The 19,728-nt window shown below is 41.5% G+C and overlaps 1 protein-coding gene across 10 annotated transcripts in view; it reads right to left on the bottom strand.

The window, feature by feature from the left end:
• clasp2 (cytoplasmic linker associated protein 2) overlaps positions 1 to 18,316 on the bottom strand; it is a 64,077-nt gene extending 45,761 nt beyond the window's left edge. For 5 of the 10 annotated variants that reach the window (XM_078268513.1, XM_078268515.1, XM_078268514.1 and 2 more), the window contains exons 1-6: positions 17,343 to 18,315; positions 9,456 to 9,534; positions 5,298 to 5,401; positions 4,536 to 4,627; positions 3,040 to 3,115; positions 2,214 to 2,311 (exon numbers count right to left, since the gene is read on the bottom strand). In XM_078268513.1, coding sequence (XP_078124639.1) covers positions 2,214 to 2,311; positions 3,040 to 3,115; positions 4,536 to 4,627; positions 5,298 to 5,401; positions 9,456 to 9,534; positions 17,343 to 17,540 — 647 coding nt within the window. In that variant the 5' untranslated portion in view covers positions 17,541 to 18,315. Of the gene's footprint in view, positions 1 to 2,213; positions 2,312 to 3,039; positions 3,116 to 4,535; positions 4,628 to 5,297; positions 5,402 to 9,455; positions 9,535 to 17,342 lie in introns of those variants that run through there. The other 5 variants (XM_078268510.1, XM_078268512.1, XM_078268511.1 and 2 more) reach the window with 3 other exon arrangements.
• Between the last annotated feature and the right edge of the window lie 1,412 nt (positions 18,317 to 19,728).

Raw genomic sequence — 19,728 nt, 5'->3', positions numbered from 1 at the left:
TCTGAGAGGGGTTATTAGGTTCACTGTAGAATGAGTGATCTCATCTGACACTGACTAACATACAGTAAAGTGCACATATACAGTGTGTAGTGCTGAACGCTGACCAGATTAACTGACCTGAATGATGAAATTAAACAATATTCAAATCCTGTTAAAAGTCTGGGACCCCTTTAGGGATGAAACTAATTTGGTGTAACACAATTCCTAACATTCAACTGACAGTTTGTAAACTATATATTTTAACCTTTATTACCAGGCTATACAATTCAGGAGCCTACAGACAGAACAACCTGCATTTCATTTCTGCAATGGTTTGCTTGTACAGCGTTTCCTCTATAATTATACAATGGGAACCCCCGCAAGGCCAGAAAAATCCTTTTTTAATGCCAAAAATACACCAAATACTAATTGGAAGGTGGTGGTGGGGGGGGAGAGAATCCGGCGACTCAAAACGGGGGTTGGAGGTAACGGAACAAAAAAAAGAAATTACATGGCCTACGTAGCTTCTCTGACTAAATAAAAACCTAAACAACGCTGTGTGTATATCAGGGCAATGTTTATTTTAATTTCAGAACATGCACTGCATGGGTACAATGGACAGCCCAGTCCAGTTTTGTCCATTGTAAGCCAGGGATAACTTTTTTTCTCTCTCTGTAAACTTAGCGTCCGTTCAGATTTGCCCAGTTTGAGTGTCCCTGACAAATGTACCTGCTTCTTCGCCATCACAATCTCTCGCAGATCCAAAGTGCCCATCAGCCGTCTCGTTGTCATCTTCATCCCCGTGTGGGTCATTATCATCCCCGCTAACGACGGGTGCATTAGCAGCATTAATGGTAGGCGTACTACTGCTGTGTCCACTGTGATCTCCACATTCTTGATCGGCAGAAACGATTTTTGCTTGTTTAGGATCCGACTGGCCAGCATATTTAAAAAAAGTTAAGCAAACTTTGTTGTCTTTTTGACATTTTTCCCCTGAGTGAAACGAGGCTAACCACAATCTCAACCAGCACAAGCGCATGTGTCACTTGAAGTGCCTCCCCTCTGTCTTACCCTGAAAATTCACCTCATCAAAAATGCAAATACAAGATTTTTGTGGAACTTCAATGGGGAATAAAGACTAACAAGACAGATAACAACATTGAACACCACACAAACAGTAATTTATTTTTTTCATTTAGGCAATTCATTTTTCATAGTGACACAGGAGGTGCCGGATCCAATGTCGGAGGTGCTGGAACATGTTCCGCCGTGTTCCGGCTCAAATGAAGCCCTGGTGCCGGGGTGACATGCGCATCTCTGTGTGGATTGCGATATTTTATAAAAACGGAAGGAGCCTTTCTAATTTCATTAACGCTCTTTTTACATCTTATTCTCGGCCTTCTACACTCCCCTTCGCTCCATTATCTGATGCAAGCCCTACAGAGTTGATATGTGATCTGGTCAGCAAGACTCTGGCTACAGCCCTGCATTCCACTCTGCAACCATATACTAACACAAACACACTCAGGCACACACAACCTCCACTTTACCTTCATATCAGTGCTCCAATATTTATAGTGAATACTGTAACAAAACACTACATCTACAGAAGAACTTAAATCTTTGCATCTGTCAGACCTCCACACATAACAGACACACCAGTCTGTATAAATCCCACATATACAGACAGCGTGTTTACACTGGAGACAGGCTCAATATGCGCAACACATGACACATGGCCACGGCCAGCATTCACAGACGCAAGACTCATACTGAGCAGTCAGCACACAACACTGGCTGCTGCTCAGATCACAAGGGAGAAAGAGGGAGAGGGGGTCACTGTGTGCTTAGAATAAACCTCAACCCAGCACATGTAACCAGGACGACCAAAGGACGAAATGGACCTCTACAGATGACATGAACACACACACACACACACACTTTCTCCAATTTTTCTTTGTTACTCCACCCAATTCCTTTGTATCCCATCTGCCTCCTCCACCAGTCAGTCAGCATTGTGCTCTGGATGAAAGTGCCTCTGTATGTGTGAAGGGCAGAGTGGTGCATGGCGTGGCCTGGGACAGACTGAGTGCCAAGGCCACGGGACCCACAGGCCCTCCACACAAACTTTAATCCCCTACTGTGCAGAGGAGGCACACACCCCAACATACAAATAAAGATATAACCAGTGCTCACAGAGCTTATCAATAACTGACACACAGAAAATAACTCACCGTGCAGCAGGCAGTCCTCTCTTTGCCAGGTCTGCTCGGACCCTCTCTCCAATGTGACGATAAACATCAACCAATGCTGCTATGGAGGCCTCACGTACCTATAGACAGCAGACATTAACCAATTTAACACAGACAACACACAAACACAACACACAATGTAAAACGGTGTGTTTGTTACGATTATGGTCAACTTTCTTAATAATTCCATACAGATTACACCCCACTGTCTGGGGTTACACACACTAAGGATTGCAAACGTAAACACATTAAAAAACAAATTACTTATCCCCCTAATGGGAAATATCTGATTTGTTAGTTATGTTGTGATTTGGTAGTGGGGTGCTGTTAAAGAGATTTTCTGCAACTGAGGGGTGGGCGGGCCTGTTGAGGATTTTGATTGGTTGGGACAGTATGTGGGTAGATAATCATTGGGTGGACGATAGGAGCAGATTTCAGCTTTGGGGTGCAACTCCACAGGAGATTAAAACCAACCTCTCTCTATCCCGCTCTCTCTCACACACATTCAGCTAGTGTTGTTGTGTGGGTTAATGGTTGCTTATGATTCAGCAGTGAAGCTGGGTGGGGGGACTCTACAGACCACATCTCCTCACTAATAACAGTAATAATCACAGAGATGCCTTACGATGCCTGCCAACACACTCTGGATGTTGAGAGCTAAACCACAAGCTTAGAATAGCTACAGACTAATACAGGGGAAAAACATAGGACCTCTACCTACTCACTCAAACACACAGAAATTACAGTATAAACAGATACGTAGAAATGTTGATGATGTATCATATTGCTAAAGCGGAGTGTCACTTACCTGTGGGTTCTGGTCTCCAGTCAGAGAGCAGAGATGAGGAACTAGTTTACTGAGGCTCAATGTCTGGGCTCCATACCTGAGAGAGAGAGAGCCATGAAAAGACAAGGAAAAGGGGTTACCAAAACTGATGAAGATGCTAGTGATTAGTAAATGGCTGGCAGTTTTTTCAGTTACTGTAATATCTGGAGCTATATGACCTACACACAGCAATAACAATATAAAACATGGAGAAAAAAAACAAACAGAAACAGACCATTTCTGTGCAATGTTCTCAGTCTACTCAGGCTTAATGGATACCTTACTTGTGTAGGCCCAGTAAATACTTTAGCTTTACTATCAGTAGCAGCTTAGCATTAAGCACAACAGTGTCAAAATCTATTAGCAAAAAGATGCTAAAATTAGCACTGCCATTCTAACGGCCCAGATTAGCTGTGTGGTAACCCGAAGGAGGACAAATACAGTAAGTTACAACCTGCACAGATCTGAACTGCCTTCAAGCTGCTGTCAAAGAAGGTGAGGCTAAAAAGCATCCGTTTAGTCTTAAGTCTATTTGTTTAATGATCTTGCAAAATGCAGAGTAACTATGACAGCTGTGTCGCTACAATCCCTGACTGTGTGGCATTCTACAAGAGCAGAAATCCTCTAATAGCTAATTGGAGGAGATGAGAACAAACCAATTAATTTAGGAATAAGCAGAAGACATAAAAATGTGTATAGAATACAATGAAAATGAAGTCAAAAGGCCGTACACAGCCCAAAAAACATACGAGAAAAAAAAGCAGCTAACCATGTGACATTAATATTGACCATTTGCAAGTCATGATGTATTGAAAGAACTGAATACGTTGTGAGAAAATGTTGTCTAGTTTAACAAACAAGCCAATTTCAATTGGTCCATTTTCATTTAAACGGGCCAGCATATTTTCCTCGGAACATAGTAGTAAGATACAGTCAGTCCCATTCAAATCCATCAGGCCGGACAGCTGACCATGAGACCATGCAAGAGTTGAGGCCGGAGTGATTAGAGAACAGATTTTTAAATCTCTTTAAAAGCAACAGCTGGCCGACATGTATCCTTTAAGGTTGTTAACGCCACATGACAAAAGTGGTGGTGCCATTCGCAGCACGTGTGTCAGCTCCACAGAGTCACACAAACAGTTAAGAAGATTAACCCTGGATACAGAGACTGTGTGGGTTTCTTGAACAAACTAAACGGGGCATGCTAACAGAGATAGTAATAAAAACACATAGGAATAAATTGACCCCTCTGTGTGTGAACATCAATAACTGAAAATAGATATACATGTATATAGATAGGAAATCAATGAGTTTGTCTAAAGTAAGTACAATTAGATATACTGTATGGACTAACGTATGACCTTCTGCCCACAAGATGAGATAAAATATGCGTACATTTAATAGCTTTACAATTTACAATGTATTCTTTCACATTTCACCCTGAAAGTGATACAGATGAAGAGGGGGAAGCTACTTACGTGCTGAGCGTGGCACTGAGACAGAGGCAAATTCCTTCTCGACTGCGGAAGTTCTTGTGTTTAAAACCAGGAAGTAGCTTTTCCCAAACATACTGGACGAAGGAGAGACAGAAAATGGGAGTGCGAGAGAAAGACAGTGTCAGTAGGAACGAGAAAAAGAAGGTTCTGCCAAACAGCTCATCAGGGGTTTGAGCAGATTACAGAGTGCAGAGGAGGTTACAATCTGTGGCGATGCGCATGTGTGCTGTGTGTAGATAACCCAAAGCAGAGTGGAGATGCAGCCTGTGTAATTCCTTTAATTCCCAGGTGAGGGAGCCCAAATGACAAAGTGCACCTCTCAGCTGGAGTGAATCTCTATTAATGTGGAGGTGGCTGTAATTTGTCTGCTGTCTCTGTCTTGATCGTGCATTCTTTGGAATAACTACAATTGATCTAAAGGTTCCTGCCTACTGACTCTTTTAACATAATACCAGACACACAATACAACACCGTTTTTCACATTGCAACCTTTCATATCATCTACACTCAGTGCCTGAACTTGAAACACAACAGTCCTGAAACCATTTTAGGGATCAAGATCTTTGTGTGACGAAAACCTATTATTCTGATATCTGTCATGTTACATGTGATGCTAGAAATCAATCACTCAAAAAATTAATTTGTCTGATATCCTGGTTTCAATCACTATTTATACGACGTTTATAACAAGAGGCTTTGTCTGGTCCTGAGGCTGACATTTTTGTGTGTGTGTGTGTTTCTCACCATGGGCGAGGCAGTCTGCTCCATACAGCGAAGGATGACAGCTTGGCTGTTCTCCCTGACCTGGTCCTTCCCATCACCCAGCCTGTCCACCAAAGCTGGCAAAACTACAGACAGAAAAAGAGATGGACAAATGGAGAGAGAGAGAGAGAGAGAGAGAGAGAGAGAGAGAGAGATAACGATGAGAGTCGATGTATGAAAACTGCAGTTGAGGCCACACATGACAGAGCCTCTACTGGATTAGGAAACCATAAAAAACCATGACAATGAAGACTGCCCCCAAGTGGTATGCTTTTAAAATACATAAATATACAAAGATGTGTGTGTCATTAGTTATAGTCTGTGGTATGGAGGGAACAGTTTAAGTAAAAAATCTGAACCATTAGGTCAGGTAGTCACGGTTCATGGCATGTGTGTATTTGTTCAGTTCATTTTAGCCTCACAGATTTCAATCAAAAAGGCCAGTGCAGAAAAAAAACTTTAATTAAAGTTATTGGGGGGGGCCTTGCGCCTTAGTGAAACCGCAGTTAGCACGGATGAGGGGCTGAGTGCAGCTGTCAGTCAGTCTCTGTCTGCTGTATGAGAGCATTACGGTTTTAGTGTTACCTGTAAATGACGGGGGGGAAAAGTGGTGGATATAGCAGCGACTGTGTGCAAGCACTGTGCAACGCGTGTTGCTTATGCTAGCAGCAATAATTCCAATATGAGGGCACATTTACCGAGACATCACGCCAGTGTGCCGTTGACAGTGCAAGGAGGAGAGTCGGGTATGAAGAAGCAACTCCTTCTCCCTGCAGCATTTAAACAGCCTCTGCATGCAGATTTAGACAGGACAAACCAATCCGTAACTAAAGCACTGGGCGGGTTTATAGTGTAAGATATGCAGTTGTGGAGGATGCAGGGTTTTACCATATGATTAAAGTAACGTTACTTGAGCCGCTTAACTATGCGCCGACATTTCAGCGGCACAGTAAATCCTGAACTGTATTGGTCTTGCAGAGGAACATGAAAATAGAATGAACAGAGCAGTGCTGTTTTGAAAACAGTTTACATTGTGTGTTCGGGTTATGCTGTACTTGATGCATTTTATTTTATTTTTAATAACAGTGGCACTTCTCCTTTTGATAAGAATCCAGTCATATTCCTTTCATTGTATTTAAAATACTCCACTTTAATTTCAAGTGAAAAACCATTTGTTCCGTTAAGAACTGACATGTTATAGGATAATGTTATATTTAAAAAAAAAAAAAAAAAAAGTCTAGTGCTGACTGAGCTTATGCTTCACGTTGTTGATGTCTATAATGTGGACATTTATTTTTATAAAAAAATAAATAAAGTTGCATTTTTGTTAGCACTAATTAGAAAACCTATTATGTTAATAAAGATTTGAAAATTAAGAAGTGTTTAGAGAATTATGTAAAGGCAAACTTTTTTTGCCAAATAAATAAATGAAGGCATTTTGAAATTGGAAATGCACCTGTTAAAAAAACAAAAAAAACAACGTACTGAACCAAAAACCGTGATATGAATTGAGAATTTTGTGAACCGTTCCACCCTTAGTCTGTGGGTGACAGCGAAAGACATTGTAATGTTAAAGCTTAAGCAATACCACCATTGACACCAAGGCTCCGATAAGACGAGGGGAAGAAACGACAGGAAATGAGAAATGGACCGTGACTAAAAATAATGTCAAGATCATCAAATGCTCTTGTGTCAGTTCCACTTTCTCGAACACAACTGCACCAGTAGCACGGCCTATGTAATACAGTGAGCCACAATGTACAGAATTAGGAGTAAGAGCATTTAAATGCTGGCATTCACTCAACTACACAAATGTTTCAGATGGTTACTCTAATCCTCTATGAAATGTGGAACAGAGTGAACAGGAGGGCCCTCAGCTTGTGGTGTATTTCAGCTTTAATATCAGATGAACAGCTACTTGACAGATTTGTATCTTTAGACCATTTGTGGTTGACAATATGAATAAATAATCTTCAGTGAAGAGATCATTTAAAAAAGGAGATCCTGGGAATGTCAAATATTTTTCTTGTTATCAACACATCCCATGAAAAGACCTAAAATCAACAATGATTTGTTCCTATAAAAGATTTTTCTAAATAGGCAAAGCCTGATATATCTTATTCCTCTGTGCGATAGACTTCCCTTGTTGTCCGAAAAATATTAAAAACGCATCAATGAGCCAAAACGTTGCACTGGCTGACATGTTTCTTTATTATAATTTTTGAGTCAATCCCATATACACAGTCCTGCTTTCATAAATGCTCACTAACGCGCCAAAACTTTGCAGCTGAAAATCCTGTTCAAACAGACAAAATGCCAAATCTGGTGAATCTTTCTCTGTCTGACCATCAAATGGAAAACTTTAAAATTTCTGAGTTACAAAAAACTCACAATCTCCCGTTAACATTCACTCAATGAGAAACTAATACCCACAGGGTGACATGAGCCTACATTCATAAAACACACACACTCCTACCTACATTCCTAGTCTGAAACTTCAGCATGGGGAGTGATGTCATCTGTCCATTTCCCGTGCTCTGTGTGTGTGTGTGTGTGTGTGTGTGTGTGTGTGTGTGTGTGTGTGTGTGTGTGTGTGTGTGTGCGCGCGCATTATGTTACCAAAACAGCTGGTTGCCTTGGCAACAAGGACAATACTCTCAAACAGAAGAAATGACAGGGGGACATTGTTGCACACAACGTCATCTGCTGTAGTAAGCATGAACACACACACACACAGGCAAATTGACTCATTTTGTTTTCAACAAGACGAACAAACTGGCACACAGCTGCTGGGCCAATCATGTCATTTTATCTGTCACATTGCAACAAGAAGGTCCAAATACAGCCTTGTGTGACCTGTAAGTTCCACTTCCATTCTCACTTCACATCTGGGAGTTACTTTGCAAGATGGCCAAAAGTGCAGTAACAAAGCGCACACACAAACATACATACAGTATAGCAGCCCTGAGTCCGTCCTGTAGATCAATACTATCACTCAGTCTCAATGATCTCATCTTCCTCCGCTCTGAGTGTGTGTGTGTGTGTGTGGAGGGTGGCTGGGTGCAGGGGGAAGGAGAGAGAGAATACAGGGAAGAAGAGATGGAAGTCAGATGGAGAAAAGGGAGATTCCAGAGCCAGCAGTGGCTCAGAGAGAGGTTTTTACCATCAATCTGCAACACACACACTTCCATTACACACACGTATACATAGAGCCAGACTAAGGCACCATCCTAGACAGTAAGCGAGATTTCTCTGTGCGTGTGATGGCAGACATTGCACTGTGTGACAGGTCCAGTCATCCCAGAGCTGCACTGCAGGACTGATTCTGTTTGTTGGTGACAAGAGCCAGCCTGGTTAACAAAGACAGCTGGTGACACCTTCAGCAGGCACACACAAGGGCTGGCGCTGACATCACACACAGAGCATGACATCTGATACAAGATTCAGTGCATGAGGTCATATGAATGTGAGGTGTAGTTTTGGGGTGTAATAGGCCGAGCTACAGCATGGCAGACAAATACGAGCCTAAATGATATATAGTAGAAAGAGGGTGGTGCCAGGCTTTAAAGTAGTGCTCTCAGTCTGTCTCTGAGGAACCACAAAGTGGAAGTGAGTGACTAAATGGAAGGTCAAAATGCTGAAGAGTCTATACAACAATACAGAAACCATTACACTTCATTCACAGAACAGTGTTGTTGAGTACAATTTGGGAAATAGTAGCGATTACTGCCATTTATTAGGACTTACTGCTTAAGACAATGGAAGGATGAATGTAGCAGCATTTACCTTTGAGCCTGATGAACTGAACAAAGAAAGACATTCTTATAATCTCTTTTGTAAGGAATGACAAACTAAATTATAACAGTAAGCATGTGTTGGCTATATAATGTCTGATAACGGGTTTATACAGGTGCAGGTTTGTTAAGGAATTTTCCACAAAACATAAAAAGTATGTGTGCACCGTAAAGTTGTTTTTACTTCAGCATTTCAGAAGCAAGAAAAAATTGACAAATCCCTTTAAAAGTTATTTGTGAGCAAGCTTGGTTTAAGAACAAATACAAACATTTCATGAACAAGTTTAACTGTAAAGAGAGCATAACCTAAAGGAAATTTAGGGTGGGTATAGGTTAGATATCTCACCTGTGGCCAGGTATGTTTTGAACCGCTCTCCCAGGCGGTCCACAAATGCACCACAAATGTCTATCCCCAACAATGCCACCTACAAAACACAGAGCAAGACAGAGGCAAAGGTTATAGTGGGCCATACACATACTGTCATACACCTGGCTTCAGGTATATGATATTCCACAGCAGTTTCCCGTACTTTTCATGTCACAAATTGAGTACATTTCGACCAGTGTCACTGTCAATCACAGCGGCAACAGTGATAGGAAGACAGGATTAAATCAGGTTCTCATTGGAGAAGTTTAGACAAAATCTGATCTTGGCATCCTAAATGGATAAAAAAGTGCCGAATCAAATTTCTTCTGAGGTTTGCTGACTCAGCAAACAGAGGAGACTGAAGGATAATTTATTTATGTTCAAGGAATCAAAGTCAGTCAGCCAACAGCTTTTTAAACTGTAATCGGTGCTACGGAGGACAGATTGACGTTAAATCAAGCGCGAGCATCTCTGTCCTCTCTGCATGTTTCACAGTGAGCGGGGCTTAGCTCTGGCACACACACGCAGAGGTGCGGCGCAGACGGCGCGAGACTAGGTCGCCTCTAAGTCACAATGAGTCACAGCAGTGCAAGTAAAGCGGTCGCAACAGTTTCCTAAATTTCACGCAGACAGCGTTTGCAATATAATATAATGGCGAGATCGCGGTGCAGTTAACTTTACACTTCCGAGACAGACAGGCACAACGGTGTTCATCATGCCCTGGTGGCTGACTGACTGGCTGGCTGAGGCTGAAGGGCAAGGCAACTTGATATTTTATAGCACATTTCAGCGACAAGGCAATTCAAAGTGGTTTACATAAACATTATAGAGCAATTAAAAACGGTAATGAAAATAAAACAGGCTAAAATAGAATAAGATACAAATGCAAGGTTATTTTTATATATATATATATATATATATATATATATATATATATATATAGGTTGTAGGGATGGGTTTGGAGGGGAAAGGGAGAGGTTATATTTTGTGTGGTGTGTAAAATGTTCTAAATAAATAACAGAATGTTTTAAGTAAATAGGATAAATAGGCTTGGAACTGAAATACATATTTACAAAAATACAAACAAATACTAATGAACAGTACACATTGTACAATATTTACACTAAGCTACTGTGATTTTCAACGCCAGAAATTCAATAAAACGTTTTAGGACCATCCTTGAACCCCTACTACGCCCCAACCACTTGTTATCACGTCATCAATAAGCGAGGATACCTAAACCAGCTCCATTCACTGGTGAAGACCCTGAAATGCAGTGGAAAGCTCCAAAAAACTGAGTAGGTGGACTTTTCAGTTGAGATTATTTTGTCATACAAACGTTCTGAAGTATGGTGCTTGGCTGAGGTCGAAATTGTTTATGGATAACGAGATGAAACAAACACATGCCACATTTAATGGGTAACATCATCCTGTATCAAAGGTTACTGTGACAGCTGTGGCACTCTTGATTATGTAACCTTTTTGTGCCCTCTTTATACTTTCTGCAAAACAGCAGCTAATGGAAGCACATTCATTTGTCCATTGAATTTTTTTGTAGAAATTTGGTAAAAAAAATCAAATGACTTGGATATCACCATGATGACTTAAAAAGGTATAATATGTAACATTTCCACATTAAAATATCTATAAAAAACTAGACTAGACCTATGTTGTAAATTGTATCGAGTTGTGTACTTACATTATCCCAAATGTTTCCAACCATGTTAAAACCAAGAGAAATCTATAATTTTATTCCATTACATTTGGTCGCCTGTCAATGGCGTCAAATCCCCTTTGCACATGCGTCAGCATGGTGGTTGTCTGCCAGAAGTGGCCATAAATTGACCTTTTATCCAGTTCTAAGCCACATTTTAAATACACTTTTTAGATCTTTTCTTCTATTTATTTTAACCGGATAAAGGATTGTAATCATCGGACGTCTTGATCTTAAGTTATCAAAGAAACAAGCTGAGCAAATGTAAGCGGCAGCTCAGCTCACAGCCCCTCTGCCAATGAGCTGAACAGCATCGGAAAAACACAGATTTTGAAGTTGAGACCGCTTTATTTTTTTACCAATTTTAATCAACTGGCCCATTTGTTTTGGAGACGAGGATACCTCTGCGGATAATTCTGGTAAAAACCTCCGGAACAATGAACACTGAAGGAATCCTAACTGGGAGAAGCTGACTGCAATGACAGCAATGTTGTTAAACACAACAACTCCCCTGATCCCACGCTACTTCACAACATCACAAAACTGCCTCTTTTGCTATTGCTTTAGCAATAGAGAAAATTACATATTTTACGTTTAAGTCAACTGTAGAATAAACTGTTGAGGGGACAACATGTTAAGATGTAGGCAATGTATTCACAATGTCATGATGTTTGTTAAAGTGAGCCTTAACAGTGCCCTAACTCGTCTCTCTTGTCTATCGCCACTGTGATTGGGCTCAGTCATAAAAGAAAAACTGGCATGTTATATGACTCGTAGGGGGAAGGTAGACTGGAGTGGTAAAGTTGAGTTTTCCACTGTGTTTCTGATTAGGATCACATCCCACACTGCGCTGTGCTCCTGGAATGCTTGTTTTGGCAGTGATGCGGTAAAACTGAGCAGTCCAAAAAGAAAATCATTAAAACATTATTCTCCAGACTCCTCTGCCTTGAGTAGGGAGTCAGCCTGCAGTTTTTCCCCCCCTATCTTAGTCAAAAGGAAGAGCAGAGCCAGGTAACAACAACACAAAAGGGGGAGGATGGGGGCAATGAGGAAAAATACAGGGATGATGGCCAAGCTATACAACAGAAAGAAGAAAAAAAAAAAATCACCTGGAGAGGAAATATGAGCTCTAGGTCACTGTGATTACTCCCTCATACTGACCTAATTTAGGAGGGAAGGAGGGAGGGATGAAAAACAGCAGGAGAAAGAAGAAACAGTACAGGAAGGAAGCAGCCCTTAGGCCTCCACTCCTCCTCCACCCAGCACCCCAAACAAGCTCAGCGCCCACAACCATATGGCATCTTCACTTGAAAAGAGAGAGAGAGAGAGAGAGAGAGAGAGAGAGAGAGAGAGCTGGAAAAGGCTGGGCTTGTTATCTACCTTGGACAGGAGAAAATGGAGGGGGAGATTTTCTCCTGCAGTGAAGCAACTGACTAAGAGTGAGGACGGAATGAGGGAGGAAAGAAGGGGAAAAAAGAAAGACCAAATTGGCACTTAGGTATCACCCCAAAATTCTAAAAACATTGGGCATGTGGACAAAGCGGCGTCTAAAGGTGTGGACACACAGAGCCGACGGACAAACGTCGGCAGAAAATGTAGTTGGGCTGATCAGTCTCCCCAAATTGGTCAAAAAAGTGCCTCGGAACACACCGAGCCGTAATACGTCTCCGTAACTTTGTACTGCCGCCCAAAAATGAAAACCGGCAGCTGATTGGACGAACGCGTCACATGGGTCTTGTTTCTCCGGAAATTCAAAGACAGACGGCGGCTCGTTCAGAATACAATCTCATATTGTACTAAAATAGTTCACCGAAACGTGTTTCTGAAAACATTTTAAGCGAGAAATAGACCATGCAGGTGCTGAATCTGTCTTCATTTCAGATCAACAAAGGTCAGTTTAAAAGATTGTCGTCAGATTTTGAGAGACTCTAGTCACGCTCATTCCGCTCCCCGTTTCCGGGTTAGCACTCTACCAATCAGATGGGTCATTTGAGTCTGACTGGTGGCAGTGCCCGCCCCGCCGATTATACATGTCAAAAATCGGCCAAAATGAAGGCCGACGGACGACGGCGCGGAACACACCGAACAGACTCAAGTCACGGACCTTGCCAGACTGTCCAACGGCTGATTATCGGCTCTGTGTGCCTGGGCCTTGAGGCTACATCCACACTACTACCTTTGCATTTTTAAACAGCTTTTTAAAACAAAAAATTATCTCCATCCACACAAGCGTTTAGGCTCCATATCATAAATGTTCTACGTCCATATTAACACACTGATATTGCCTATCACATGACTATTCATTCACATACACTGGGCACGCGAGTGCCGATGTAAACAGGAAGCAGATTGTCTAACGTTACTCTGTGGTTGATAATCATGGATGTAGAAGTTGAATATACAGTATATAAAAGTAAGACCAGGGATTTTTTTGCTTGGACCAACGACGAGGTGGAACCGTTACTGAAAGGTATGCTAGATGACCTAACTGATAAGACTGACTGATGTGCGTTGACGTTTCAAAGGTCACCATTTCTGCACTTCCAGACTACAACGCAACCCCGGAGTTTTCAAGCTTAAAAGGTTTCAGCAGTGTTTCAAAATGTCTTCGTTTTAGGGGCTCGGAAACGCAGGAGTACTGGCATAAATGCAGCAAAGATATGCGTTTTTAAATGAAAACACAGTATTGTGAATGTAGCTTAAAAGGACACCAAGTTTCAAAACATCAGTGCAACTGAGGTATGCTGGAGAAGAAAACTGTAAATATGTAGCCATGTATGAATGGTTCTTTGTGAAGACTCAATTGGTCTAGCCTGCTTCTTCACATACCATGTAGAGGGTTTACTCTGGATTCTACAGGGGCTTTAAGTGATTTAAGGGTCCAAGGCTCACACAGCAACATTTGGGAGTAGACAAAATGTGAAAAGATGCTGAAACAATTAGACCATTAATCACCAAGAAATCTGTTGACACCGCTTTAAGTAATTTATCAAGCACAAACGCCCAACATTTGATGGCTCCAGCTTCTCAAATGTGTGGATTTGTTGCCATGGCTTACTGAGAGTGAATGGAGGCCTATGTAAGTTCAAATCCCCACTAAAGCCGTGCTACTAAATATACACTCACTTTCATCTGTGTGGTCACTGTGCAATCCGTAGGCATGAGGCACATTGCTGTTAAACACATCTCTGTGGTACAAAGCAATGGCAAAAATGTACCTTTGTTTGTTTTTTTGTGTAGTAACAGAATCATAACAGGATTTTCACCTAGCCCCAGCTCCACTAAGGGTGGTGCGTGACTACTGAGGATAAAGGAAACAGAATGGGAAAGACAACATATACCTTAATTTTCTGTATTTGAGCTCTGAGATTTTACCAAACTGCAATAAGCAGCTGCAGTTCTTCTCATAACCACTGATAACACTTATCTACTGATAATAAAGCACCCAAAAAAAATATAAAAGCTGCAATCAATTATTTTCACTTGAAGGTTTCTACTATAAAGCACCTGCAGGAAGGGTTTAGGAACATCAGACTAACACAAAAATGGTTTACAATAACATAACGCAGCAGTGGATACATTTAACCGGTAAATGCTGACTGTACGGAGCGTTTGCGTATTGTATCCTAAAGCCTGCATTGTGATACATATTTTATCAAGGGTTGAGCGTAAAAATAATTAAGCATATTTTGACACTTCATCTTAATTCAAACAAAAGGAACAGGGAAGCCTGTTAGCAGTATCAACCCTCGATCAGTACAGTCAGGGTCTGGCTCTGCTGCCCATAAATACAGCATACAATATTAATGCCCTCTGTTTACATTTCTCACGTAAGCGCAGGGGCTTCTATAATGTTGTGAGAGCAAAGTATACGAGGGAACAAGGAAAGAAATCAGAACGTAAAATTGACTCATTGTCAAAATAAAAAAAGACCCAAACAAGGACACAAGTGAAATAGAGTGATGAAGAGGGCCAAGGGGACAGACAGGCAAAATGCAATACGTTATCCATTTCAAAAAAGGGGAACTTTGGTGTAACAGTCGCCTTCTCCGAACATGTAATGTATTTATGAGTCCTGACTTGTGTTTTCCACTCACCTACCATAGGGCTGGGCGATCCCGTAACGCAGTTCTGCCGCTGGTTTATTCAAATAAAGAAACATATATATATATATATATATATATATATATATATATATATATATATATATATATGATAAACATTTTTATATTGTTGTGACAATATATATCTTCATATCGCCCAGCTCTAACCTACCCTTACCCCATTTATCACTCCAGTTCTGGATTCCCCCTCTAACTCCTTCATTATCCACTGCTTTTCAACTTTGCATCATCTCTCCATTCATCCTTCTCTCTGTGCTGACTCAGCATCTTGCTTACAGCTTACCCCTCTGCCCTTTTGCCGACAGGGAGCAAATCCGCATCACTAAAAGCCTGCTGTCAAGGCCTCTGGGGGTCACAACTCACTCACTCGCTCGCTCATCACGGTCAGATACTGAGCTCAAGTTACCTAATGTGTCATCAACATAAAGGAACAAATCTGAACAAAGGGACACGTTAGCTTGTTACAGCTTGAGATGTAATTGTTATGGGGTTGATTTAAGAGGTGGCAATAGTTCACGTATTTACATCAAACAAGTTGGGTCTGGTCACTAATTTGAGAGGATGCATCATGTAACCACATTTATTTTTCAATTGATCTTTAAGTAAACTACAAACATTACATGTCATTTAGCGGACGCTTTTATCCAAAGCGATTTACAATCGCTATATATCAGAGGTTGCACGCCTCTGGAGCAACTAGGGGTTAAGTGTTTTGCTCAGGGACACATTGGCTGATGTATTGCAGTGGGAATCGAACCCAGATCTCCCACACCAAAGGCATGTGTGTTATATCCACTGCGCCATCACCAAACATTTTTTTACTATTTCTATGAATGTCTACAGTTTTCTCAAATTAGTTTTGAGGTAGTTAGATGCAAAACCAGATCATGGGACTGTGTAAAATGAACATTTTCTACCACTAGAAGGAGATCCCAAGAGAGGATGCTTTCATTAAGCTGAACACACTCTTACAGTCTAGCTGAGTCCTGCATATCAGTATAGACAGTTTTAATCAGTCCAAAAAGAGATTTGGGAGTCAATTTTTACAGCGCCTTGGAAAGAGATTTCAGACTGTTTTGACTTGCTGTCTGGATCGGTGTGATAACTTGGCAAAAATGTCACATTCCAGCGTTTCTGAGGCAAAGACAAGGCCAAAAAGGCCTCCTCCACACACACACACACACACACACACACACACACATTGTGTGTGTCTGAGATAGAGGGGGGGGGGGAGAAAAAGAGAGAGCGAGAGATATATGAACGAGGGATATTATATTGTATATTTTACATAGTTTTTATTGTATTTCTTTATACCTCATGTTTTCTTGTAAATGGCATTCACAGATGAAGGCAAATGAAGAATTTTATTGTACAGGAAAATTTGTTTTTAACTGTGCATATGACAATAAACGCCATGACTTGGAGAGAAAGCATAGGGTACACAATGAGTCTGCTAACCCCTCCCCCATCCCATCCAGTGCTACAGTAGTCGGCAGTCCTGACAATGGGGTCCCCCTCAACACAGACACAGAGTCTCAGCCAATACCACAATATAAACTCTGCCCTGCAAATGTCCTACTCTGTCACTGGCATGACATTTAAATATGTCTGCCTCTTGTGATCTAGAAATAGACTACTAGGTTGGCAAAAACAAACATGTCCTTTAGCTTTTTCTAGGTTTCGTAAGTAGATGGAGATAGAGCGCTGTATGCAATATGTGTATCCTCTGACTTGGCTGAGGTCAGATATGAAAATGGGCTACCAGTTTGATTAGCTCTGTTTTAAATAAGATACGATTTCTCTCTACATACCACTCAGGTGATGACAGCTCGTTTAAAATGCCTAATCTCTGCTAAGGTTCGTCGCGTGGAAACCAACCTCTTGGCAAATGACATAAAATTCCCATTAACGTTACCCCACTCTCTCTCTTCCAGCTCACTTAGTAAATAAGTCATGAACAGGCCGAGAAGGGGACTGCTGCAATCATATTGCGATAACCTCATACGATGACTGGCCAAGATCTCTCACCTTGAAATTGCTGGAGTTCACCCATCCCGTTAGCTCGTCTATGGTCTTATCCAGCCGGGGTTTGTCCTGCTCCACGTCCGGGGACCGGTGCGGGTCATTCAGGTAGTCAATGAGGTCCTGTCCGACCTGCAACCTACGGGTAACATCTTTCTGCACTACCTGCTGGTAAAAATAGTCCATGTTGTCATGTTCCTCCATTGGGCACTCGGTGCCGTGTGGCCAGCCACTGAAGTCGGCCAAAGACAGGAGACAGCGGTCGGTGGGACTGGGACTAAAGGACCGAAAACTATTTCAATTGTAACTTGGAGGGACAGATAGACTTTGCGGTCTGGACTGTGTCGAACTGATGTTTGAGCATCAACATGCAATTCCTTTTTACAAAATAAATATAACGTTACAGATTATTTTAACACACAATGCATCCCACTGCTCAAAACAACGACAAAGACGAAGCTCGCTAACTGTTAGCTTCCTTATTATACAATGTTAGCTCAGAAGGTTAACTTAAAACTTCGAGAAAGTTCAGGAAACAAGTGCAGTGGACCCCAGCAGGTTCCTTCAATATATCAACATCAAAACAAGCCAGCAACCCTGGTTGGCTAATTGTTATGCTAGCAAAAATAGCACCAAGCTAGTTAGCACAGCGACCCAAACAAGGATAGACTGCTTCCCATCAGCTAGCTCAGCTAGCTAACGTTAGTTATCCGCAGGCCTAACGCCTGGCTCCACTCCGCTTTTCTATTCCATGCCCACGGGCTGGGAAGTCTGCCGAGCGTTCAGCTGTCGATTCCTTTAGCGGTAAAGTTGCACCAAACTTCAACAATAGGGGCTCAGATCCAGTCCCGCGGCAACTGGTTTCTCTTTCTCCAGGAATAATCGCCGCTCCCGCTAAACCCGTTAAGAGGCGCTGGCTCAATAAGCTTGCGCGCTGCCGGTGACTGCAATTCACAGAATTCACCAGGCGAAGCAACCGATGAACGATCAGGGTCTTCGAGAACCGCACAGCTAGCCAGCATAATGCCTGTTGTAAATGGCGAAATATTAAGTGTAACGTTACAGTGGACCGCACTTGTGCTTAAATAGAGCGAGAGATACACTAACTAAGTCGAATTATCTTTTGGCATTACTAATGGCTAGATAATTCCTGTTTTCTGTAATAGTCATGAATCGAACAAACAGCACTGTTTGTGTGGGTGTGTCTGCCGTCTACACCGCTCTTGGGTGACATCTAGCGGTTGAGCTGCGGTGTAGCCGGTATGCAGTTTGCCGCATTTTATTATAAACAGAGACAGTTTGCTTATAGAGAATGAGAGACAAAATCTCACACTAGAGAGACAAAGCACATTTACTATTAGTCACTTTTATTTATTCTTTAGTTCACTTATTTTTTCATTTATTTATTTATTTTCTTAAACATAAAACTGTTAAAACAGATGTCGAAGAGAGGGCATTAGTATCACAGCCAGTCAAGTCAGCTATGTATCCATCTGAATCTTTCTTCGTCTTTGTCTGCTCTCCCTGTTTCAGTCCTATCCACTGTCCTGCCAATCTCCCCGGTCTTTGAGCACTTAGCACTACACAGCACTTGCCAGTCTCTTCTTTAGCGCAAAATTGCGACCTGCTTCTGTTTTGTTGTATTTTCAGTGCTTTAAGAAGTGGTATTTCATGCCCCATATATGTGTTTCTCTGCATGACAAGCCATATAATGTTGAGAGCCTGTTGATTGGAAGGAGTGTCTGTATAGAGTGAAAAAAACCTTTTGGTTTTGGGGCTTTCCAGTCACTGCATATCACATCTCTGTTGTCACACAGGTTTTGTAGAACTGGATGAGTGGAAATTTGGTGCTGATCAATTTAATACATTCGATTGTCAAATGCTATTTCTTAATCCTCTCTAATGTGCTGCTTGGGGCATTAGGGGAGTATATTGAATACAGACAATTAATTATATCCTACATCATCAGTACATTGCCAACTACAGTAAGTTAACTTTCAAATACATAACTCATGTGATTGTCAAAAAGTTGAGGTGCCCTTGCTGACCTTATAATAACTATTATCTCAGCTTTAAGCAAATTTTAATATAATTTTGAAGCAAAGTTGCACCAACGTTAGCCCTGATTAATATCCAAATACACACAGCAATACATCTGAATAATGGCCTTCGCAGTCCAGTTAAAAACAGTGGGTATACCACAGTTGTATCAGTGTTTCTAAATTCACTCTGAATAGTAGGGAGACTGGAAACCTACTGATGTAAACAAGTTTGTCTGTGGTGCTGACCTAATCCAGGATGTAAACAAATGCTTAAGTGGTCAAGTATAGGAGCTATTGCACAGGGCTACTGACAGGATTGGATCAGGGCCTAAAAGCCAACATAACCACAC

The sequence above is a fragment of the Sander vitreus genome, chromosome 14 (genome assembly GCF_031162955.1).
Source record: "Sander vitreus isolate 19-12246 chromosome 14, sanVit1, whole genome shotgun sequence".
NCBI classification, from domain to species: Eukaryota; Metazoa; Chordata; class Actinopteri; order Perciformes; family Percidae; genus Sander; species Sander vitreus.
The sequence above is the reverse complement of the archived record's forward strand: the minus strand, read 5'-3'. Positions and strand labels throughout refer to the sequence as shown.